At 34.8% G+C, this 25,777-nt stretch overlaps 1 protein-coding gene across 2 annotated transcripts in view; it reads right to left on the bottom strand.

Annotated features, from left to right (window-relative positions):
- Positions 1 to 25,777, bottom strand: part of LOC110030405 (DNA damage-inducible protein 1) — a 95,815-nt gene that overhangs the window by 29,486 nt on the left and 40,552 nt on the right. For both annotated transcript variants that reach the window (XM_020733103.1, XM_020733104.1), the window contains 3 exons: positions 14,623 to 14,685; positions 14,495 to 14,539; positions 11,513 to 11,574 (listed from right to left, as the gene is read on the bottom strand). In XM_020733103.1, the coding sequence (XP_020588762.1) occupies positions 11,513 to 11,574; positions 14,495 to 14,539; positions 14,623 to 14,685 (170 nt within the window). The remainder of the gene's footprint in view (positions 1 to 11,512; positions 11,575 to 14,494; positions 14,540 to 14,622; positions 14,686 to 25,777) is intronic.

Here is a 25,777-nt window from a genome sequence, read left to right as displayed (position 1 = left end):
GGTACGGTGTAAATCCTCCTGTCTTTTAGGCTATTTGCACAGTCTGACGTCGTGCAAATATAAGTCCTAAATCTTAAATAATTTGCAGGATTGAAACATCAAATAATTATCACTTCAAAGACATAAAGCCGAACATCAGGATAGTTGGGACATCTCCGGGGTTTCTCCTGGATCTGTGGTATCCCCTACTTTTCTTTCATTTGAATTCCTTAAATAATTGTTCATATTTTGAGCCATTCCCATTTGATTTTCCCATGTCCAATCGTGAAAACCTAAACTTTGAAATCTTGAAAACAAACCACCTGATCTTAATCGAGAGTTATCTTAAGTGATTTCGATCATTTAAGATGTAATTAACTATAGGGGCTTGCCTCTATAGGGAACCAGGAACCCAGATAAAATAAACCCTATCTAATTTTTATGTTAGATAGGGGAACTTGTCGGCAAATAAAATATTTCGCAGACTAAAACGGATGCCACAAATTATTTAGTCTAGGTGATTGAATTCCCATTACAAGTGATATATTTATTCGTCGGGATAAGTGTATTACCTGTAGTATTATATTCAATCATCTAAACTATTTAAAATGTGAGACCCGCTTGGTCTTACATATTTTAAAATTAAAATGTTACATTTAAAAAATAAAAAAAGGTTATATTTATATTTAAATTATTTTCAAAATCCCAAAATCATCACCTTTTCAAACTACGAAAGTTAAGTTGAAAAAAAAAACGGCCGACAGTGACCAAATTATCCAAGGTTAGCATAGGTTTGAGGATTCCATAGCACGCATGACGGAGAGTTTAGCAGATCGTCGAGGAAAGCGACCGATAACTTTTAGAGGGCAAACGACCAATGACTTTTGTAGTTAAGGATGAGGAGGGAGACAATGATTAGAGATTTTTATGTTTTCTTTTTATATTTTAAGCATTTCTTTGAACTTATATTATGGGTTTTTATGTGAACTTTATTGTTGAGAATTGGGATTAATTATTCCATTATGTTACTTTTCACTGTTGGTATTTGTTTGAGCTATAAACTCTGTGTTGTTATAATGAATAATTATGTTGTTGTGATATATATTTTTTGTTGTGTGCAAGTTATACAAATCTAGTTGTTCTTTTATCTTTTTTGTGTCATAATTTAACGTCGGATTTGCATCAGATTTGTGTCGAATATCCCGACGCACATATGACAATTATTTTTCGTCGAACTTTGATATGCTTTGAAGCAAATTTGACAATTTTTTAGTTTCAATAATAACCAACATAAATACGATGCAAATCCAACTTAAACTATTTACGTCTAGATTTTTCATTGCAAAGTGGGTGTTTTTTAGCTTCAATATTAAACGACGCAAATACGCCGACATTCCAACGCAAAATATTTACATCGAAATTTTTCAATGTAAACTTGATGTACCTTACATTTTCCAACTTCGTTTTACTCGAGGAAAAATACGTGCACAAAACCAATAATCTCATATTATCGTCAAGTTTGCCATCGTTTTGCATCTGATCTGTCTAACGCAAATTTACTAAATTTATGTAGTTATCTTCAGTGTCTATTGTGTCATTGCTCTTTTCTTCAATAGCTCATTATTTAGTGAAATATATCATACCATTGGTTGTGCAATCTACTTTAATATGCAAATCTGTGGCACTTAAAACACTTCCTGATTGGGATGCATTTGGGAATGCAGATTGGTGCCCTCTGTTTTCCACTCTGAACTAGGCTATAATATCATGAGGTTGAACTTTGCCTGTAACTTATGGTGATCGTCTGTTGATGTGGTCTCTTCACTTTTGAAGTTGGGATCTGACCATCCACTTTTTATAAAGTTAGTAGGAACTGACGCTGCATCTCATGCTTCATTTTGAATTAGGTAGTAATTTTTTATTTTCCTTCTCGCTGCCATAGGTACTTTAAGTCGTGTCACCAAAATAATGCACTCTTCTTCAACTTGTGGGTGGCTAGTCTCATCATTTTGTCCGGTGGGACATCTTGAAACTCGAAGACAAATTCCAAAATCCAAAGCCACTAGATGACCTTGTTCAGATCCATGTGGCCGTCAAAATATGATAAATCCACTTTTATAAAAATCCGACTTCTCGGATATTTTGGGTCACATCTTCAAGGTAGCAGTTTTTCATCCCTGAAATCCACATGATGGAAGCATTTCAATCCATCCCTTCGATCTGACAAATCATTGTTGTAGCTACGAGTGACCCAACCAAATTGCCTCATCTCTAAGGTGGTAAGCCTCAGTTTTAGTTGGTGGGTTTCCCTTTACATATCCTCCCTAGAATCTCTGGGTTGCCTGTGGATTTCTCATAAACGACACCATGTCATTTCCTCTTGATCAGGCTTCCGACGATCATGTCATTAACGAAATGACTAGGTTTCGGGTGTGGGTAGGTGGACGGAGGCATTGTAAGGGTGACATCGGGTGAGAAAAATTTTAAGTGGAGATAGGTTTGGGTGTGGCGGGTATTAGAAACTCTAGGATAGGATTATAATCAAGGTAATCTCCGGGTTGTCCCTTTGTGGACTTCTCATAAACGACACTATGTCATTTCCTCTCTCGATTAAGATTTTGGCGATCATGTTATTAACGAAATGACTAGGTTTCAGGTGTGGGTAGGCAGACAGAGGATTTGTAAGGGTGACATATGGGTAAGAAAAGTTTTAGATGGAGATAGGTTTGGGTGTGGCAGATATTAGAAACTCCAGAATAAGATTATAATCAAGTTAACTCTGATACCAAATGATATCGGAGTTAACCCTAATCATATTAGAAAAGCAAATATTATTAATGGAAGCAAATAGAAAGTTACAATCAAACACACTTGAAAGAGAAAATACAATACATGACACAAACTCATGTTAGGGCAGATCCCAGATGATGGTGGTGATGGTTAAAGGGGCAAACAAGGTAGCGACAAGGTAAGATGGGGTTTTCAGGCTCTGGATGAGGAACAACGCGATTATGGGTGACTGTGTCACACCTCAAACTAACCCCCCCGGTAGGGTCAATCTTTTTGTTGAAAAAGTTGGCAATATGGTTAGACCAACTCTCACCATCACTCGTCCTGACTTTTATAATCAGTGCCCAGTGAGTGATGAATTAGTCTAACTGGATCGCCGCAACATACATGATAAATTACATTTCAATTGCATATTCAGAAGCATGAAAATTAAATTATGCAAAATATGAAAACTATACAGAGCTGCTAAATCCAAAACCATAAAAATATATACCCAAAACTTATGTACAAAGCTCCCAAAATTATCGTAAAAAAACTGCAAAGACACACCTGGCTACTCGCCCTTGTGCTCATTGCCTCTAGCTGAAAGGCAACAATGAAGAATGAGCAAACAATAAGCTCAGAGAAATAATCAGGGCTAATATAAGATTTTAAATATGGAAATAAAGTAACTTGTAAGCTCATATGAAACTATACATGTCTACATACGATCATAACATGCTGACATACTAGAAAATATGAAAAGAGAGCATGCAATATAAGAAGATTATAGTGTAACATCTAAGTTGTAAGCATGAAATCATAAGCATAATCAGTAGCAATTTCATTCATTTCATATATTCCTGCATGTAATAATCTACCCATACATTATTTATAGCATTTCTTAAAACATAATAGTTGTACAACATTCATTAAACATTTCATAAAGCATAATTCTTGAAATCAATTATTTCATATCTCTTAAGCATGAAGCATAACATAATGAATACTTGAAATAAACAATCAATGTTATATGCATAATCATCTAAATCACAAAATAACATAGAATCACATGTAGCATAATAAAAGTGAACTTGCATTCATAAATTATTTGCAGGTATTCATCTAGAATAAGCCTGAATTCTTAAATGCATCAGTGTCAACTAGCAATCATATGCAAACATATAGAAGATTATTTTTTTCTTAAATTAGCACACAATTATTTCACCTGATTCAACGGAATGACCTTACGACGAGTTTCAACATGCTCATCTCGAGCTCGCTGCCTCGTATAGACAATCTGGAGCTTGTATACAACATAAGGTTTCATAAAATTCAACTAACATTAATTAACCCAAAATAAGCATTAAATGCCAAAACATACCTCCAAAGGACAGTTCGATATAGATCGCCCTTCTAAAACTAGTTAACCGTCGTCCTGTCACCTCCAACTTAGCTTCCCCTTCTATCAACTCATGCTAAAACCCTTTCGGAAGCTTCAAAACGATTATGACACTTCCGACACAATTGGTGCCCCCGACGACTACCGAAAATGAGAAATACACAAAAAACGATGTAAGCGTTAAGACAAAACTATGAGAAAGGAAATGAATGCTTAAAATTGTGAGAGAAAGGGATTCGTGCTTAAAAATTTACCCCGGAGCCCTAGATAGTAGTTGCGGCTTCAGGATCGCTGCTCGATTTGTCTGCCTGTTCACTATGGTCGCCCCTTGCACTGTAGCAAGGCGTCGCAGGTCTTGCCTACTTCAACAGAGCGTGACAGAGAGGGGAATCGTGAGAGGGAAGGAAATCAAAAGAAGTCGGGAAGGGAGGAAATTGCAAAGCTCACAAAAGCTCTAATCGACCGAGTGAATAGAATAAATAATGTATAACTGCAAACCTTTTTTTTATTTCCCAATCATTCATTATTCATGCATGGTGCTTTACATAGAATTGATCGAATTTATGTTTAGAATTTAATAAAATTATTTCAATCAAATTTCTGGAAGCGAAAAATTTGGAGCACTTTTCAATTATGAACTCACCTGATTTCTCAAAATTTGAGTGTTACAGCTCTCACCTTTCATCCTCAAAATTTCTTGACTTTACTGGAATAGGAAGCGATATTTTTGTAGCATATATTCTTCTTTTCCCATGCATACTTTTTAGGTGCTTCCACTTTATCTTTTTTTTACACTGTCTTTTTCTGAGCCTCTTAACAACAATTGTTAAAATCTTCTCAGATTCTTCAATATATGTTAAATTTTTATGTACTTCAATATTTTCATGTGGAATTCTCTGCTCTTGAATTTAAAACTGATTTGCGCAACATTGAAATGTGAAATACATCATATATATCTGACATGTCTGCAGGTAACGCTAAAGGTAACACTAATCTGTAGGCAATTGGACCAATCGTTTCTATAATTTCAAAAGGACCAATCTACCGTAGACTCAGCTTATTTCCTTGACCAAATCTAGTTGTAACTTTCATTGGCCTAATTTTCAAAAATACAAAATTTCCAACTTCAAATTCAATTGTTTTGTGCTTTGCGTCATAATATTTCTTTTGTCGATCCTGAGCAGCTTTTAATCTCTCTGATTAACCTAATTTTCTCTGTGGCTTCATCAACACTCAGGACCTCACATTTGAAGTTCACCCACTTCGACCCAACTGAATGGAGTTCTGCGCTTTCTGCCATACAGTGCTTCATAAGGAGCCATTTTGATACTGCATTAATGACGGTTGTTGTAAGCAAACTCAATCTTTGGAATATGATCTTCTCAATTACCTCCAAAGTCGACAACACAAAGCCTTAATAGATCTTCAAATACTTGAATTGTTCTTTCTAATTGTTCGTCACTTTGAGGATGAAATGCAGTGCTGAAATACAATTTGTGTACCCAAAGCTTGTTGAATGTTTTTCTACAACATAAACGTGAATTTTCCATCTCTGTCAGAAACAACAACGTTTCAAATACCATTCAATATGATAATTTCTTTGACATATAATCTGACCAACTTTTCCACTGAATATGTCTGTCTGATAGGTAAAAGGTAAGCTAACTTGGTTAGCCTATCAGTAATGACCGAAATGTTGTTGTGACCCACCCTTCTCTAGATTGAGGGAACCACATAACAAAATTCATAGCAATTTCTTCTCATTTCTATTAAGGCATCGACAATGATTGTAGCAATCAGACAGACATATTTAGTGGATACATATTCAACATCTGACATGCTTACAATTGAGATACATATTCAACATCTTTCTTTATACCTGACCACCAGAATGCCAACTTCAAATCCTTATACATTTTTTGTGCTGCTTGGATGAACTGTGTAGCCTGAATGACGAACTTCATGTAGAATTTCTCGTCTCAAATCGATATCAGCAGGTACCCATATTTGTAGCTTACTTCGGATAGCCTCAAACGAACCCTAATTAAAGTAATTAAGATTAAATTTAATTAATTAAACACATAACTTCAAACCTTTTTTTATTTAAAATCCATTCATTATTCATGCATGGTGCTTTATATGAAATTGTTCGATTTCATGCGTAGAATTTAATAAAATTATTTCAATCAAATTTCGCGATAGGAAAAATTTGGGGTACTTTTCAATTATGCCAAACTTACCTGATTTCTCAATATTTGGGTGTCACAAACTGGAATAGTAGGGCAACAATTGGCGACAACCCAAGCAGCAGTGGATTGTTTGGGCAGCTAGACAACAGAAAAACAACAAGGGGGGTGTTGCGGCAATGGAAGAAAGCAGAAATGAAGGAAACAGCTGGCCAAGTGGTTGGAACAACAAACGGGAATGACGATAGTAGTGGTGGTGATAGCGAGCGAGAATGATGATAGTAGTGGCGCAGCAGGCGTGAGACTACAGGATAGTCAAAAGAGGACTGTCTAGGAATTGCCACAGCAAGAAGGATGGCTAGACAACAAGGAACTACGGGAAAACAATAACGAGAATGTTGTTGGGGCGGTTGTAGCAAGGAGGAAGGTGTGGTAGCGAAGCGAGAGGGGTGCGAGAAAACGTAGGGAAGATATTCACCACCAAGAAATCAAGATACAGTCGAAACACCACTTGGAACCTTAGAACACAACTCTAGAGCATGTCCTCTCGGTGGATGTGAGAAACAATGAATTGGAGGACCGACTTGAGCTCGTGCAACAATTTTCAAGAACAATTACCTCCCTTGTTTTTTTCACCCAATTTCTTAAGTTGGATAATAATTTTCGGTGGCTAAGTAAGCTGGGATTACACCCACAGGAGAGATTTTTCTAGAGGCGTCTCATGCTCAATGCCATCCCAACAAACGCCTGGCTAGCAACCCATGGGCTTGGAGAGGACCAACATTGTCCTTGGGGCTGTCTGGAGGATGAAGATAGAGACCACATTGCAGTTAAGTGAAAATTGGTAGAGGCAATGCTGCAGCTTCTTCGAAATTGGGGGCTTGGTATTCCCTTCTTTAGCTCTTCTGACGAGGTGATTCAACAGCTTGTGTCACTTCATAAAGCTCTCTTCTCGTTGGCTCGTATTTATTGTCATGCCATCCATGAATGTTGGAGGGCTAGGAATGGCAAGAAAAATGGAAGGTTGTTTGCTGCTACTACTATTATGGCGGCCAATGTGCTTGAGGCCCTCACCAACAATCATATGTATTAAATTCTGGAGCACTAGGGAGCTCGCCAGTCTTCCCGACTATCTTCTCCCTCCTTATGGTGTGCCCCGCCCCCCTTCCGGGTTGGGTGAGGGAGAATGTTGATAATGTCATGCGGCATAATTATATGGCCGGTGATGGGGTTGTTTAGAGGAATGAAACTGGGGACCTTCTTTGTGCTATGGAACGACAATTGGGACAATGGTATGGTGGAGCTTGAGGCTATTCTCTCAATCCCAACCTTGGATGATCAAGACTCGAAGTATTATCATTGAAGGTGATAATGCTAATATTATTAACTTGATGCGCCGAACTATGGAGCAGCACAGTTGGAGGAACAATCCAAACCACTTCCAAGCTTTTTCTTTTCTCACTTCTTTTAGACAAATTTTGTTTCATTTTGTTCCTAGGAAACTCAATAGAACTATCCACTTTTATGCCCAAAGGGCTCTTATACATAGTTTTGCTTTTGATACGGTCCCTGAATCATCGGAGCTTTTGTTATTTTTCGTGATGATAGGGCCTCTTTTGCATAGATCTAAGGACTTGTTTTGTGTACCTTTTTGTACTCTTTTTTATGGTTAGTGCAATATGTACATGTTGAATTCAAATTTGTCCTGTGAGACATGCTTAAGAATTGGACTACTAGGGACCGTGAGAGTAAAAAAGAAAGAGAGAATAGAAAAGAAGTAAAATAACACACATAGACTTGCCCCATAGGAGCGAACAGGGATGTTCTCAGACTCTTCAACATTTTTTATATATCAGAAAATGTTACATTGATAAAGGGAGAGAGTTCTCTACATGAAAAAAGTCAAGTGAGAAGAGCCCCCCTTTTATATGTTATGAGCTTCGTATTTATGGGAGAAAGAGGGACCAGACTTAAAATTATATGTTTGCCTCAATTTTAATAGAGGAATATAAGTTATAAAATTTTTATTAATACGCCGCTTTAATATGAGAGTTACAAGCCTTTATGATGTTTTTTTATAGTAACAACTTTAATAATAAAGTTGCATATATTTATGATGCCTTTTTATAGTCTCCATGTTAATAGGAGAGTTAAGGGTCTTTATGGTGTCTTTTTATGACCATAATTGTTTTTTGGCTCTTTTTCGTCTTTTATCTTTTTATTTAGACCTTTAAATTGTCTCGATATTTGTCTAGTCCATTTTTTGGTGTATATAATAAGTTCACTGATTTTTTTGAATTGTCCCGACATTAGTCAAGTCTATTTTTTGGTGAACATAATAAGTTTACTGATTTTCTTGTTCCTTGATAGCGAAAGCTGCGATAAGGACAAAAAAAATATTTTAAGCAAAAAACATGATTGCATGAATCACAGATGATAATCCGTATTTAGGCACTCTCTGCACACTCTTTTAGCATCTCTTACGCTATCTCACAGGCTCAGAAATATTTTTTTTTGAATCGACTCTTTGATTGATGTTGTGTTGAAGTATTTACTTGCGTTGATTTGGTTGTCTGTGTTGACTGACGACCCGACTCTTGGAAAAATTCCTAGTTGTGATATCATTTAGCTCAAGTTTTAGTTTTCACCCATCCCATTTGCTGGGTCAAGCTGTTGATTGCTTGCTCATGCCAGAGTTTTTCGTTTGGAGTCTTTTGTTAGATCACCTCATATGGTTTTTTTTTGCTCGTTTTAGAGGGGAGTTTTTTCTTTGCTCGCCCCAAAGGAGATTCTTTTGTTTGCTCGGCCCGGAAAGATTTTTTTTTTGGCTCTCCGCAGAGGAGACTTTTTTTTTGTTCGCCCTGAAGGGGAGTTTTATGTTTGCTTTCCCCATAGGAGAGTTTTTTTCATTTTTTTTTTGCTCAACCCTGAGGGGGGTCTTTCGCTTGCTCTCTGTAGTGGATTTTTTTGTTTGCTCGCCCCGGATGAGTCTTTTTTGCTAGCACATAAGAGTAGTTTTTTCTTTTCTCTCCCTGGAAGAGAGTTTTTTATTTGCTCAACCCAGAGGGGAGTCTTTTTTTGCTAATTTTGTTTGCTCATCCCAAAAGGGAGAATTTTGTTTGCTCACCCAAAAGGGAAGTTTTTTTTTTTTTTGGCCCAGGAGTGTAGTATTTTGTTTGTTTGCCCTAGATGAGTTTTTTGTTTGTCCCTTAAAGAAATTTTCTTTTTTTTCCTTGCTCCCGAGAGAAATCTTCTGTTTGCTCGCCCCGAAAGGGAGACCTTTTTTTTTTGCACCTTGAATGAGACTTTTTTGTTGTTCACGCCTTATTCGCTCACTTGGAACCGAGTTCCTTGAGTGTCAATTGAACCTAAGACAACGTCAGAGAAATTTGTGTCATGGCACAAGATAAGTTGTGAAATAACACCTTTTTTTTTGCTGAATAAAGTGTCAGTGACTCGGAGTTGCTAAAGCGATGCGCAAGTATAGTCGATTGACTTGTTTTGACCGTTGGAAGCAGATAATCTGTTTAGCGGTACTCACCTCCAAGCCAAAACCTCTAATAAGACAATAGAAATGACGTTTCTGGCTCCAAATCTAACGCGCTCTCTGTTAGGAGTGTCTCTGAGATGTATTTCTCCTCGTTGGTATCGCTTTTCTTCTTGGTGGTGGCATGCTCCATCCTCATCGCACCTTTTAGGATGTTGAATCCAAATTATTCTGTGAGGCATGCCCAAGAATCGGAATAGGGATCGTGAGAGAGAAAAAGAAAGAAACAAAGAAGAGAAAATAAGTAAAATAACATGCAAAGACTTGCCTCATAGAAACAAACTGGGATCTTTCCAGACTCTTTGACCATTTTAAATATAAAAAATAGTTGTTACATTGAGAAGGGGAGAGAGTTCTCCCAACATGAGAAAAATCAAGAGAGATGAACCCACTTTTATATGCTATGAGCTTCCTATTTATAGGAGGGACCAAGTTTAAAATTGCATGCATGCCTCAACTTTAATGGAGGAATTACAAGTTATTATTATCTTTTTATTAATACACTGCTTTAATAGAAGAGTTATAAGTCTTTATGGTGTCTTTTTATAGTACAACTTTAATAAAAGAGTTACATGTATTTATGGTATCTTTTTATCGTCCCCGCTTTAATAAGAGAGTCACATGTCTTCATGGTGCCTTTTTATAGTCATAATTGATTTTTGACACTTTTCTGTCATCTATCTTTTTACTTTGACCTTTAAATTATCTTAAGATTGGTGCTCGGGTGTACAACACATTTCAAAGATACAACCCTCGGAGGGAGAAAACGGACAACAGGGGTTGTCCTCAGCAAAACACACCAAAATACTTCCTTTCAAACTCTAATATAACATATATCTAGGAAAATATTAAAAATAAATGAAGGATAATAAGCAAGAAAGCACAAGAAAAAAAAAAGGGTTATTTTGGCGCCTCTCCCACAATAGCTATTCTCATGGCATTGTAGCAGCTACAGTACCAACAGCTTCAATGCCGTGGAAATTTTGAACCGTAAGCTCCCGCGTCAGTTGACCTACTTCTTACTTCTGCATGCCATTCACATCAACCCAACATGCCATCTTTTCAGCTGTAAAAGCCGAAACAGACATAGTAAAGTCTACCATGGCCTCTGGATCTATAACCAAAATTATTAACTATAATAATTTCCCCTTGATCTTGTAGCAGAACATAAGCCAGGTAACGTAAATCAAATGAAGAAAAAAAAATCCCAAATGAAACAATTGCACGAATGTTTATAGAACATAACCCTAGGATCAAATGGAATGTCTAAACAAGATCAAAAAGTTAATTTCCTTTAAATTGCATATCGTAACCATCACTCGTATTATTTATGAATTCTAAGCTCCCACTTTGACATTTTGAAAAGAATTAAAAAAAAAGATATATTTCAAAGTGCAATTCTCGCACAAAATCACGAAATTATTTAATGTTTAATAAGAAAGAATAATTATATCATTCATTTCTGATTAAAACATGTAAAAGAACTAGAGGCGCAAAATTGTTTGTAGTATATTGGATATAAAATGCTCTCTTAGTTAAAGATAAGATTCTATGAACGTCAAGTTTATTAATAATTATTTTCAAAAGTAACCAAACAGATAATTTATTACACGATAATAAATATCATACCCACAACGCTCGGCACAGCTTTTAGATATAATTGTAGACTGTGCCCCACTGTCAACAAATGCCTGAAAGAGAACATAACAATGAACACTAGCAAAAAGTTAGACTTCCTAATATTATCATGTAATAACTTTGAACCAAAGACTCCATAGAAAGAAAAATATAACATGTGTAGAGAGCAGAATTAATCACAATCAGAACAAAAAGAAAAGAAGCAACAGTAATGGAGCTTAAATAAATGGAAAAGAGATAGACAACTAGTACGCAGTAGTATATGGTAAAAATAAATTGTCATCTTACCCCATAGGCATATAATGTGAAGGAAAAACTGGCCCGGGAAAGACACTTCAAATTCCTATACACAGTTCTCTTTTGATCTCATAGGTACGTGGCAAATGGTTGACATGTACAAAAGTAAATTTGTAAGGAAGTTTCATATTTAAAGGGTTCAGGCCTTGGGAACAGTAAAAAGTCATTCACCCTCCCTCCATAGAGAAAAAAAAGAAAATATTTCCCATTTTGTAATTGGGTATTAAGACATTTTTGTCCTTATGGAATGAGAAGTACTATACTAAGTTTGAAGTATGTAATAAGAAGAGATATATTAACATTCTAACTTGTAAATACATTAAAATGTAATATACTAACATCCTAATAAAGTAATAATAATAAATTATTTAAGAAGAGAACTTACATGTTAAATTAAAAAAAAAATAAATTAAAAAATAAGAATGGTTATCAGAACAAAAAAGAAAAACTTAAAAAACCAGAAAAATTTAAAATAAACTTGATACACTTATTTTCTATCCCGCTCCCCATTAAAGTAAAATTATAAGAAGCCACTAAGGTCAGATTTTTTCAATCCAAATGTCCCAATCACTTTATTACTCAATGAAAGCATAAAGATTCATTTCTCCCTCATTTTATCCTAACTTGTATCCAATGTTTTTTCATTCATTTTCCTAATCTTAAATCTCAATTATATTCCTCTTATTTAATCGATATTTATTAATAAGAAAATTTATTAGATTTTAAAATAATGACTATGTTAATGGTAACAACTTTAAGTGAATCATCGATTTTATATTATATGTGCAAGTAAAAAATATTTATTAGGATTTTTCACTTATATATATTTTAAATAAAACTTTATATCTAATTGGATAAACCTCATAAGAATTGAAGCAAAGTGTGGCTTCAAGAAGGCCTCACATTATGTGGGGCATTAGTCTCACGTAGTACCTATTAAGGCGTAAATATCATTGCAAATATTTAAAAAAAAACATCAAGGTAGATATCATATTGTGCAATTTTAAACAATGATATATATAGTATCTGGCAATGTATATAATATTTTCCTGAAATATGTAGATTATAGTTGCAGAACTAGAGATGAAAGCTACTTCAATAAGAACTTAAAGCTTAATATAAAAAAGCATGAAGTAGCCCGAGTCCTAAACTATTTAAGCTAATAACAAAGTCAATCCAAGGGCTCTCACTACGTGCACTCATATGATAAGCAATTTGCGCTTATTCAATTCTCTGAAAAAATAAGTGGAGCATCAAGCCGTGAGATCTCTACACGATTTTTGCAAATCATGGATGTTTGAATGCAGAGGTATCATGATTGAAGGAGATAACGTGAATATCATACAATTTTTATGTTCTACCATGAAGGATGTAATTTGGCAGCAACAACCACAAGAAGTGCAGGATTTTGCTTTTCTCTTAAACTTTAAGCAAGTTTTATTTTTCCATACACCCCACGAATGTAATAGACCACTCATTTTTTGGGTCAAGCGCGTGATTCTTTTGTTTTGATGCATGTCGATGATAATAGTGAAGTTTCTATTATACTTGTACATAATAGGTCTCTTTTTTGTACTTCATAGATGCACACATGCATAGTTTTTGTACGTATATTAATGCAAATGAAATATTTCACGAAAACATTGACATTCACTAGAGGAAATGGTGTATCAGCTTCACATGCTATTAAAATGATATATAACTTAGCTTGTTAAATTTGATAGGAAAAAAACTGACCTAAGCTCTATGCCTTGAAATCCATTCTCTATATCAAGAAATTCACTTCTTATAAAAGTCCATAAATACTCTACTTGAATCCAATCACACCTCGTTAACAGTCAATTGTAACCAAAAGAGTAGCATAAATAAGAGTTTCTTTCCAAGAACAATATTATTGACATCCAAAGTGAAGTTCAGTGAATCTAGAGTTTTTTTTTCTCGCCATATAGCTTCAGAGAACATGATTTGCACTTGTTTCTTATCTTACAACATTTCTATATTTTAAAACATGTAAAGTAAATCTTTTGTAACCTACTAGTGTCAGCCCAAGTAATTTGAGTGGACTTATTTTCATAATTACTCAAACCTTCGACAAACAAAATTACAAAAAGCAAGTGATGTAAAAGTAATTTTGAACCCTAGCATTCTTACATGAAATGTTGTGAACTTCTCATTTGCTCTAGAACCAATACCTTTATCATCTTTAATTCCCCATAACAAGCAAGGAATATTTTCTATACCTCAATAAGTATCAGTAAGTGATGTAAAAGTAATTTTGAACCCTAGCATTCTTACATGAAATGTTGTGAACTTGTCATTTGCTCTAGAACCAATACCTTTATCATCTTTAATTCCCCATAACAAGCAAGGAATATTTTCTATACCTCAATAAGTATCAGCCAGGTAACAGAAAGCCGCATATCATCCGCCTCTACTAAACTAACCACGGAAGTGTAATACGAAGTCTCGATAAGCTAGTCACTAACAGGAGGGGAAAGTGAAAATCTATGAAATCAAATATAGCCACTACAAACATAACATTTGTATATGTCAGCGATCAGCATTTGTTCTGCACATGTGAAGAGGTTCAAATAAATTTTGATGATGCTTTCTACCGGATAAAAACTATGTTTCACAATGCTCAGTGTTAAGAAATTCACCATATTATAGAAATACCTTTAAGGGTATGCCATTGACTTCCATATCCACATATAACATAACCTATAACAAAAACAACGGATCAAAAATAACAAAAATAGTGGCAATTACTTAAAAAGAAATAATAAAAGAAGGAAGTTACTTACAACACGAGCAAATGCTTCAGGATTATGCTCTAGTGCAGCCTCCATATTCTCATCAATGCCTCTCTGTACTTTAATGATAATAAGTGAGTTATATAAATTGCGAAAACTAGCCATGCAAAAAAACAAAATATATTAAACGATGGGATAAAATGAGCAAGTCTTCCTTTTAAATATGATTTTAATGTCAATAGACCATGCACCACTGGAATACAAGAAAAGTAATCTTCTATAGAAATCACATGGAATGTTTTATTTTCCTGCAGTTGATATGTATATGTATTTCTGGTAGCAGATAATGAAATATTCTAGAGTTAAGCAGAAATGTAAATCAGATGCGGACAAACCTGAAAGTTCATTCAGTTGAAGGGACCAAATGATGTGTCAAGTACATCACTATCACACTAAAAATACAGTGGCATAGATGGAAGAAGTAAAAATTTGTTTAGCAAGACCAATAGGGACAAATGCCAACAGCACCACACCCCTTAACACAATGAAAAACTTAATAATAAAGCTTCCGCCCACAATGGACAAAATAGGAAGTTCCATTATGCCATTCATCATTAAACCCAACAAATTCAAGTCTACTTTATGGTTCTTTCATGTCTATTGTTCAAATTTCTCATATACTCAACATTATTATCTTGTGAGCATGATAGTCTCGAGACTACTGAATGTTGTGATGGAAAGACAGCCAACTGTAAAATGCAATGCTGTACAAGAGTGAATCGATGACAAAAAATAAAACGTATAAACAAGTGCATCTTTCTAATATAATAGAAGTCTCATCCCCCATCATCACTACTAGATAAGAAAGCATGACTAGGACTAAAGTGGGCTCATTCAAATAGTCCAAGAAGCGTTTTAACCTTTTTTATTATCCTCAAAAAAATATTAAGAGCTTTGTTTTTCAACAACGAATTCCAAATTGTTTTTTAAAAATATCATTGAGAAATAGATGGATTTGGCATCTCATATAATGAATAGAAAATGTGGATTAAGATATTAAGAAAAAATCTTAGTATCTCGTAAGACTAGACACAAACTTTTGATGAATCAAATACTACACTCTTACTTAAAAAAAAATAATAATTAAGAAAAAGATCCCTTGGATAAGAGAAGTAAATAAAGCATCCATTACAAGTAAAACAGTAATGATCCCTAACAAACAATAGACTACAAAATAAAACATTAGTTGTAATACATGCTTAAAATTATAGAACTAACTTCAAAAGCAATAACTACAACCAATAGCACTATTGTGGTCAGATCCCTCCATCATTTAGCACATTGGCACCAACACATTCGGTGTATACTAGCAACCCTACACATATTTTGGAGCATAACGTGGCACATCCTATATGTTAGCTGGGGATGTTTTCCACTCTTCATTTGTTTCTGTTCTCCCTATTTCAAGAACGTTTCACACCAATACTGATAACACTTTCATCTGTCATTTTTCCTTGTCATAGATTGGATACTTCCTATTGTGGTCCCTCTAAATTCTTTCTTCCAACCCTCATGTCCCAAATCTCTGCCTCATTGTTTTGACATCAAAACCCCTTCCAAATTCAACGGTTTATATGTGGTGTTATCAACTATTTAGGAAGACAAATTGTTAGCAAAGCCTTTAAAATTCACACATGCTGGTAAAATTTCAACGGGTAAACCTTGTTTTGATGAGCTTAAAAAATTTTTTTGCATCCTTAGAACTTGGTTGCAATATTATTGGTATGTTGGACTTCAAATATATTTCGATCAAGTTACAAGAAAATGAATAATAATCATGTATATTACCTCGATATTCATATTATGTCTCATATTCCACATAAGAATAACCAAAATGACTACCACATTTCACATTTTAAGAGGAATCTCTCATTGTTCCAGCATTGATTTATTTTTCAAATATATGTGCTCATCTTATTAATCATGCAATGATTTTTCTTTCCAAGAGAGTTATTTCAAAAACCCTTGAAAGTGTATTCTAACATAGGTTTAATTAATAGAAGACCTTCTACAGTCCATAGTTTAGTTTAGGCGGGCATTTATAATATAAAAAAGAAACTTAGGTTAGCTTCGTAATTGATCAATATCCTTAGCAAACGATATTGAGAAACCCATAAGCTTTTGTACATTGCAAAATATTAAGGAATGATAATAATTATTTATTCATTCTTTGCTAGGTCTTGAAAAATAACAAGCCTCACACATAGAGTGGTTATAGGAATTCTAACATCAAGCATTAGTAACAAAGTACCAAGAAATTTGAGGATGTCCATGTAATTCAGAAGAATGTCCTAGTGGGATGGATTCTCGTGTGAATGATGGCAAAAAAAGATCACTGCTTAGCCATAATTTCAAAGATGGGAAGTGCTTTAATAGGCCATTGAAGCATCTTGACCAAAATGGTAATGGTTTAAGTGAGCAATTGGCTTAAGAATTTATCTGTTCAAAGGTTGGCTGCAATTTTAAGTTTGGCCAATAAAAATGAAAATTTAGTTCTCCGTAATGCTATTGTTTTACAAAATCAATTGAAATAGTTTGAGACAATAGTCTTGGATACTTCTAAAGAGAGAATTGGCCCTCTTTCTACTTTCGTAGATGATTCTTCTCAAATCTCATCAATTTTTATTCCTGGGTTTTGAAAAATAATCTGCTGTTTTTTCTCATTGCTTTGTGCTCACCTCATAAGGGATCTGTAGATCGGAAAGTGGTTGAAGTTGAGGGGTGATCTTAATAATGAAGGTTTTCTCAAAAATTTGTTTGACAATAATTCTCCCGAAGATAATTATGAGTATGATCATCCACTAATTGTTTATAAGAGAAAATACATGAAAGACCTTCCCATAGATGAATGTTTAGACAAGGATTGCAATGAAGATAGTTTTGAGGGATTTAAAGGGAAAGCCATGGGAAGAAAAGTTTTCCAAGGTGGCCAAATAAACTCAATCTTCCTTTAAACACAAATAATCACTTTTTTATTCTTTTGCTGATTTTGAGTTTGGATTGCTCGTCTTATTTATTGATACTATGGATGGCCCTTGCATTACTATCGGTTTCATTTCTTTTTGTGGGCCTATTATAGCTTCAAGATTGGTGTACAAGATATTTGGATAAGACATTTGACCTCATGTTAACAGTAATTTCTACTGAATAGCTTGATAGACGCGAAAAGATTATAATCCAACTCTTAACACAATTTTTTTTTCTTTTGAGCTAATGTATCAACTGTAGTTTTCATAGTCACCTTATACTCAAATGTTCAGTCTTTGACTTCAGAAGCTTTTTCTCTTAGTGAATTTACATTTAGCTTCCTAGCTATAAATAATCCCAAATGCTTTCAATGAAAATTTTACTAAATTGTCCAACTTATATAAATTGCCTTTCTCTTACCAATTATACAACTCCTGTATTCTTTTCTTATCTCTAATAAATGATATAAATTAATAAGACTCGGGCATATTCACTTTGCTTACTACACTCTTCACAAAAAAATTAGCATCACTATAATAATGAAAATCTTTTAAAATTTAACCATTTTAGATCAAATAAAATTTGGTTAAACCTCATAATTCAAATATACGTTCTGAATCTATTTTGAAAAGTAAACATATTTTAAGTTTCACCATTTTATCCTACTACAGTTCTTTTTGTTTAGTGCCTCCTTTGCACAACCAGATCATATTTCATCACGAGGACCCTATGTAACACCAAACAATCATTACCAAATTATTTTCCTTTCCTTCTAAGTTTTATAAAAACGATTTATCCAAATTTAATAGTTACACTTTTGAAAGTAATAAATGACTCTCATTTTTTAACTTGCGGGTTTACTATTGTAATACAACATGTCGTTATAACGTCAAGTATAAATTATCCTGCACATCTTTATGTCCTAATCCAAGTGCACAATGAGCCACCTCAAAGCCCCTTGACGTGTGATCCAGGTAAAATTTTTAGAAGATACATTGAATTTTAAATAAGACGCTAACACAAATTTCTCATTCATTTACGAGGACTTTAAAATCTAATTCTAAATTTCACATAAGCATAAAACTATAATTAATCACTCCTCCCGATTAAGAGAGAAAATTTTCAATTAAAAGTTAAAACTACTTTGCACCACCCAACGGAATATTATATAACGATGATGGATTTTTGTTTAAGAGGACAATAGTAAGTTGACCTTAGCTCACATATAGTTTCAGGTTCTATCAAAAGCACTCCATAATTCATCATTTAGAGGATTTGGGCCATTGAGAAATTTATGGGCTCTAATTGTGACCATAATTTAAAAATGACATTTTGCAGCAAATCACCCAGTTATATTCATTCTTTTCGTAGTAGCATTTGTCAAAAAAATCATCGAGCCGGAAGACACGTGCAACATCTTCACCGTCAAAATATTTATCAAAGTGATCATGGGGTTACACATGATAATATAACATTGACTCTTAGTAAACAAATGTCATCCTAAACTTGTCATTCTCAATCCTCATCAAATTTTTGTAAACGATGGATGGATGGATTTTTAATCTTAGGCCTTAAAATTGAAAATTTTTTGAGATTTTTAAATTTTTGTTTAAAGAATTTACTTAAAGGTTTAAAGGTACTTCGGAGATAGAATCTCCACTTGTTAAGATTTTAACATCATCGAGGTATTTTGAATTATTAAATTTTATTTATTGAACTCTTTCAACTCACATTACTTGCTCGCGGAGGATTGGATTTGTAGCTTCCACATGATTTGAGTTTATTTAGGATATTCTTTATACTGTAAACCTTATTGACTATACCTCAAATTAAAAGAACCGAGTCTAAGAGTTACAACTTATGATTTTACAGTTAGCATAGTAATTGCATTTTCTTAAAAATAAATTTTCTTTGTTCAAGGCATTGAAAAGTGTATGTTAACATAAAACAAAAATAATTTGGTGAAGTCTATAAGTATTCGGCTCCCAGTCGATAATGATTCTAACTAGATTGAGAGTACTAATTAAAATCATTATCCATTACAATTTTCCTGAAATTTATTATACGAATGTTGCCAAAAAAAATATCAGTCTCATCGAACTAGATTAGTGAAATTTACGACCTTATTTAATAGGTAAAGGGGTCTGCCTCAGAGGATGCATATAATAGCTTAAGTTTTAAGTTTGAGTATGAATAGGTTTGCAAATGTTACATATTTTTTAAAGAAGTTACACAATTCTAAAGATGGGCTGACCGTGCAACATTTTATGACTTCAAATGCAAGCACTTGTGTTCAGTTTCAAAGACAAAAACACAATTTCGAGAGCATAAATGCTTTTCAAAGCACTGACGTGGGAGCTTACAGAGTCGTGGTGCTATAGGTGCTACATTACTGCAGACGCAATACTATAGCTACTACAGTACTGCGGACCAACCCTTCTCTACCCCTCCCCTTTCCTATTCCATCCCCTTTCTTATTTCTATCCAATTCCCATTCTTTCCTATTCTATTGTTCGTCTTTTCTATCCCCTTTATCATTTCGTTCCAATTTTAAATCTTCCCTATTCATTGCCTATCTTTTCTACCACCTTCCACTTATATCCCAATTTCAAATTCCTTCCTATTTGTTTGTGCTATGATCCTTTATATTATGTTATGTTTGCCTAGGGTGAGGAGTTTTTTTTAATGATCGTTGATTTCAGTTGTTGCTTTTGTGGTGTTCTTCCCCTCCGGTGATTGTACCTGACACGAGAAGTTGCTCCGGTTGCAATTCATCTGAGGTGGTGACCGTCTCCAAGGATCTGGGTGGTGCTCCGGCTATAGCTCGGCCACGACGAGACATTTATCCTTCTGCGGCCCCTCAGGCTCTGCTTCTAACATCCACAAAGCATCTTCTTTGTTGTTTTCCACACCTCCAGTCCCCTTCCATCCATTGCACTAGCCTCCAGGCCCTTCTCAACTGCCACCCAGACCTCCGACCAACTCCCAGCAACCGTACAGGCCCCTTCCAGCCCTCTTCCTGTTGTTGGTTGTCCCTTCCTACCACCTTCCAGGAGCTTGCCATCCCTCCATCTCTACTCCATAAGGCCACGAACCTCCTCCACCTATCAAACAGACCGATAGGCATCTTTCCCTTCAGCCAATGTCGCTGTCACTTGCTTCCAACCATTGCAGCAGCCTATCCCCATCGCTTCAACAGCTGCTTCAGCCCCCTCCACCAGATTCAGTCAATGATGATTCTCTTCCAACCCATCCTACTGTTGCCGCCTTCACCAAAACTGTCTTCCACCTGCTAGCCAACCGCCACCAACCCCTCCCTACGTCATCTCCCTACGGTGTACTTTATATTTGTTCTCGTTTATTTTATGTTCACAAGAGTCTTGTTTGCAACATTTTGAATTCAATAATAATTATAGTGCTTTTTTGTGGTGGTTTGGGCTTTCTCTGCTATCAAGCATTTACACAAATTTTGAGGCATTGTATTTGAGTTGAAAATTGCCTTGTGAAACACATGTAAATCTTGAAATTATCCAATTTTTGTTGTTTATATGGATATTTTGTTATTAAAATACACACAAATTATCAATTTTGAGCTTTGAGGTTCGCATTCTCTCCACTTACAGGTTCTTAGATACAGATCGCATTATGATTTTCACAAATTGCAATTTTGTTGTGTCTAAAGTAGTGTATTTTGCTTACATTCAGTCCCAATTTTATATTCAAATAGACCCACATAATGGCATTTCTTTGCCTTGAACAAAGGCCCTCATTTAGTCATTTTTAGACGCAGCTACAGTTCATAGTTCTAACTGTTCTAGAAGTCAATTAAAGGTTTGTTCATGCTTGTTCAACAAGCCATCAAGTTCTCTGTTTAGGCCCTTACAATTCCATTGCCACTACATGTATGGCATTTTAAGAATCCATCTTATATGTGTTATAGCTCTATGATGAGTTTGGATTGCTTGTCTAATTGCTTACATTCAGTCCCACTTTCAAGTCCAAAAAGTTCATTTTAAGTCTATTCTATTTAGGTCCTTTCACTAAAACTTCTGTCAACCTCTCGATATCTCCCCCATATAAGCAGCTATGAGAGTGCTATACCTCCCCACCACACCATAAAAGACGAATATAATGAGTGAGACACCTAAGAAAAGCATGAATAGCACGAAAAGGTCTGTGTACCAACATTGAAGTTTGAAACATGAAATTTTATTTTCCTCTTAGAGCCCAACAAAGTACATATAACTATCAGGTCTTCTTCCCCACCATGTCAAGAAAAGCATGTATGAGTTTTCTCTTCAACATACCGAGAAACATGTATAGGTCACATGCACATGAAATTTTGTAATACAACATAATTTTTTCCGTCGTGCAAAGAAAAGCAATCTCAGAGCTTAACTTTGTATTACATGAAGTTGCGATTTGTGTTTTAGCATTGCATTCTAGGAAAAAGATTGTTGAGCAAGGTTAAGCACTAAATTATAGAATGACTTTTAACAGATAATTAGAGAAATCAATTTTGCATTAAATAGGCTATCCCAATGTCCAGTGGTACCATTAAAGCATGTAAGATTATGACACAGCCACTTTAAAAATACAAATTTTTTGTAGTGGATGCACTCCAGGTTTTTCCAAAATATCAAGCAAAAAATTATTGAAATTGGCTCAATATTATTTTTTCATGGTGAATGGTGCACCGTAGTACAAAAGTCACCATAGAGCTATAACACATATCACACGGCACGACACATGCTGTTTTAATATGACACAAAATGTTAAAAAGTAATGAATAAAAATGCATAAAAATATGAAAGACTATTACATTGAAATATATAACATCATATAATAAAAATAGCAAAAATAATACTTAAGTTCAAATGCTAAATAGTCAACACCACAATCGTTTAAAATTCAAAACTATACTAGTTTTTTGAAAGCATAATATTTGTCATATGATACTAAACTAATCAACAAAAGTATCGTCATCATAAGCCAAAAAAAAACCTCATTTTCATCATTAGCATCATCATTATATCCTATATCATATTCTTTTTCATCACCCTCATCATCTTTAAGTTCAGTTGCAGTAATGTTAAGCTTATATGAAAATTTCTTCTCTGTCTTTAGATAGCTCATGAATATTATCGCTTTTTTTATAAACACAACCAACTATTTCAACAGCATTCCGTATCAAATCTTCTTCACAATAATTAATTCATTATATCTTCAACTGAATGATCATCCATATTTCCTATTAACCACTCATTAGTAAAATAAATTGCATCAATAACATCATGCTTGTTATATCTATGAATTAAAGTCCTATTATATTTAACATAAACTAAATCTTTAAGACGATCATGATCCATTCTTCTTCTTACTTTGCTATAAAGCTGCACTTAAAAATTATTATGGGCATTTACATACATACCACACAATTATTATATATTTACATATCTAACATCTAAGCATTCATATTTATATGCATACCACCTAAATCTTTAATATCATATAAAAATATTACCATCATTACCTTTCAGAAAGTGAATGACACATTTTCATGCATAAACTTATGACATCATGGAGCTATAACTATAAATAACAAACCGTGGCTATTAGATATGTAAATGCATAAAAATTGTGTGATATGTATATAAATTTCCGAAATTATTAAAATTAGTAATCTATAAATTTTCATAATAATAGTCAATACACAATTTCGATTTCATACTTATATGATCAAATATAGGCTAATCGCATTCACATCTAAAAGAACCACAAGTTAGGCCGAGCACTTTAATTACAAAATTTTATAACCGTCCTCATTGGTCATACGCTAGCAACCAATCAGCTAGAAGTATTTAGTAACTTTCATAATTACCTGAATTTCAAAATATTATTTAATACTAATTATAATTTTATTGAAATCATATTACCTAGTGACCAAGTGGTCATTTTTTCTTACAACTTTAAGAAATACCAAATAATCCTTCACCCCTAATACATACAGTTAACCCAATGCTAATTTTACCATCTCCATCGGAATCCTTATCTAAACTACATGCATATAATCCATCGGTAATTTTTTGTTCTTTTTAATTTAAGGGTTATTGAAAAAAAATTCATGCTTTAAAAAATGTACAACAGTATGCAAAGGTTGATGGAATTCACTTTTCATCTTCTATTGATAATTTAAAAATCGACTTTATACTTATCAATGTTGGTAAAACAAGTAGCAAGATAGGTTTGTATGGGTGGACCTAAACACTCAACCCACACAGTACAACACATACCAAAAAATGTAAAAGATCGGTACATATAGAAATAAAAAGAACCCAAAAATCACCCGGGTGCTGAAAAAGTGTGGGTCATCCCAATCTAGTCTTGCCTCTGACTCTAGTTCTAGTTAACAAATTGGTAAGGTGCTAACCATTGCCCGTAGTAACCAACCATAAAACTCCTGAGCTCTAGTAGATCTCTATTCTTCACGCTGAAAAAGTGTGGGTCATCCCAATCTAGACTTGCCTCTGACTCTAGTTCTCGATAGGGATCCAGCTAGCAGATTGGTAAGGTGCTGACCATTACCCGTAGTAACCAAAGTATCATCAATAAGACTCCTGAGCTCTAGTAGATCTCCATTCTTCTTCTTCCTCCTGGAAGTGTAAACCTGTCATTCCTCCTCCGGAGAATCAGCCTGATGGGGTAGAGCTGAAGAATTACCAACATTAGTACCCACAGTAGGTTCTGGAATATGTGAAGTATAAGTTGCCGCTACACCGGATACTTCTTAAAGAAGTGGAGTTGCGAGACTCTCCTGATTATCAGTCTGAACACTATCATTTATAGGTAATAGTGCATCAGTATTGTTTTTTATGGAGTTTGTAGGTGTCAGCATCGCATCACTCGCAGTAACAGTAACAACAGTGTCATGTGGGGGGTCCTCAGGTGCAACAGACACCTCCTGTCTGGTAGTATCCTCCTCAGGTGGAACTAAAATGTCCACAATAGTGGGGTTAGACTCATCCTTATTCACTTGAACCTTAGATTTCAAATTAGGATGAAGTTTAAGGCATTTAGCAAGGATATGACCAAATATCTTACAGTGTGTACAATATGGGGGTTTGTGTTCCATGACGATTTGTTGTCAATAACCATTATGGGTTATGCCCAGCCAGACTTCAGTAACATCAGGTAAAGTAATATCCCTTTCCACAAGTATTCTGACCACCGAAAGTCTATTTAGGTTGAAAGTAGACAGATCTAGTTTCAAATGATCCCCAAGGATGACCCCAATAGAGTAGAAAACCTGATGGTAAAAAAAATGCAGCTTGAAACCAGGTAACTAAAACATACCGGTACAGTAGTAGTTTCATGATTTGGGTCGAAATTAGAAGACCACTTGAGTAACTTCATTGATTTGCTTTTGATATTAAGATATTTCTTGGAGAAAATTATGGTGTAGTCTTCAGCCACTTTTATTTGGATCAACACATGTCTCTTATACATGAGTCTCACTTTCCACTTGCCTACTAGCTTAAGATCATCAACATACATCTGCCTTCACCCTTGACCAGATGAGGTGGTAATCAACATAAGTCTGCCTTCACCCTTGACCAGATGAGATACTCTCGCATAATATTTCTTGGAGAATATTTCATGGTTATCATATTTTGCCTAGCTAACCTTTTGCAATATCTCGATTGACGGACGTCAATTTTGATTGATATTTGCCTTATGCAGGAAAGTCATGCCCTTTCCTAGCAGTATTATTCGGTTACCCATTCTACACAGTTCAAACTGAGTACCTTTCTTAGGATATGCTTGTCCCGCTCACTTCAGATGAGTGTGGTGTATTCTCCTTATGGGATATATTTTGGTTTTTGCCTTATGGCTAAACACCATTTAGTTTGTGCATTTTATTTTGCCCAACCCTTCTCAGGTGTCTCGATTGACCGAGGTCAAGTTCGATTGATACATCTTTGTGCGGGAAGCCATGCTTCCTTCTTCACCACCTCTATTCGGTTGGGCACCACGTGTGGGTCCGAATTAGGGTTTCTCACTTACTTCAAATGAGTGTGGTGTTTTCCCCTTTGAGGGGTGTTTTCAGGGTCAGTCTAAGAGCAATATACCCTTGTGGTTGGAAAGTTATATTTTGACCAACCATTCTTGGATACGGCGG

Source organism: Phalaenopsis equestris, unplaced genomic scaffold (assembly GCF_001263595.1).
Source record: "Phalaenopsis equestris unplaced genomic scaffold, ASM126359v1 Scaffold000715, whole genome shotgun sequence".
Classification (NCBI taxonomy): domain Eukaryota; kingdom Viridiplantae; phylum Streptophyta; class Magnoliopsida; order Asparagales; family Orchidaceae; genus Phalaenopsis; species Phalaenopsis equestris.
The sequence above is the reverse complement of the archived record's forward strand: the minus strand, read 5'-3'. Positions and strand labels throughout refer to the sequence as shown.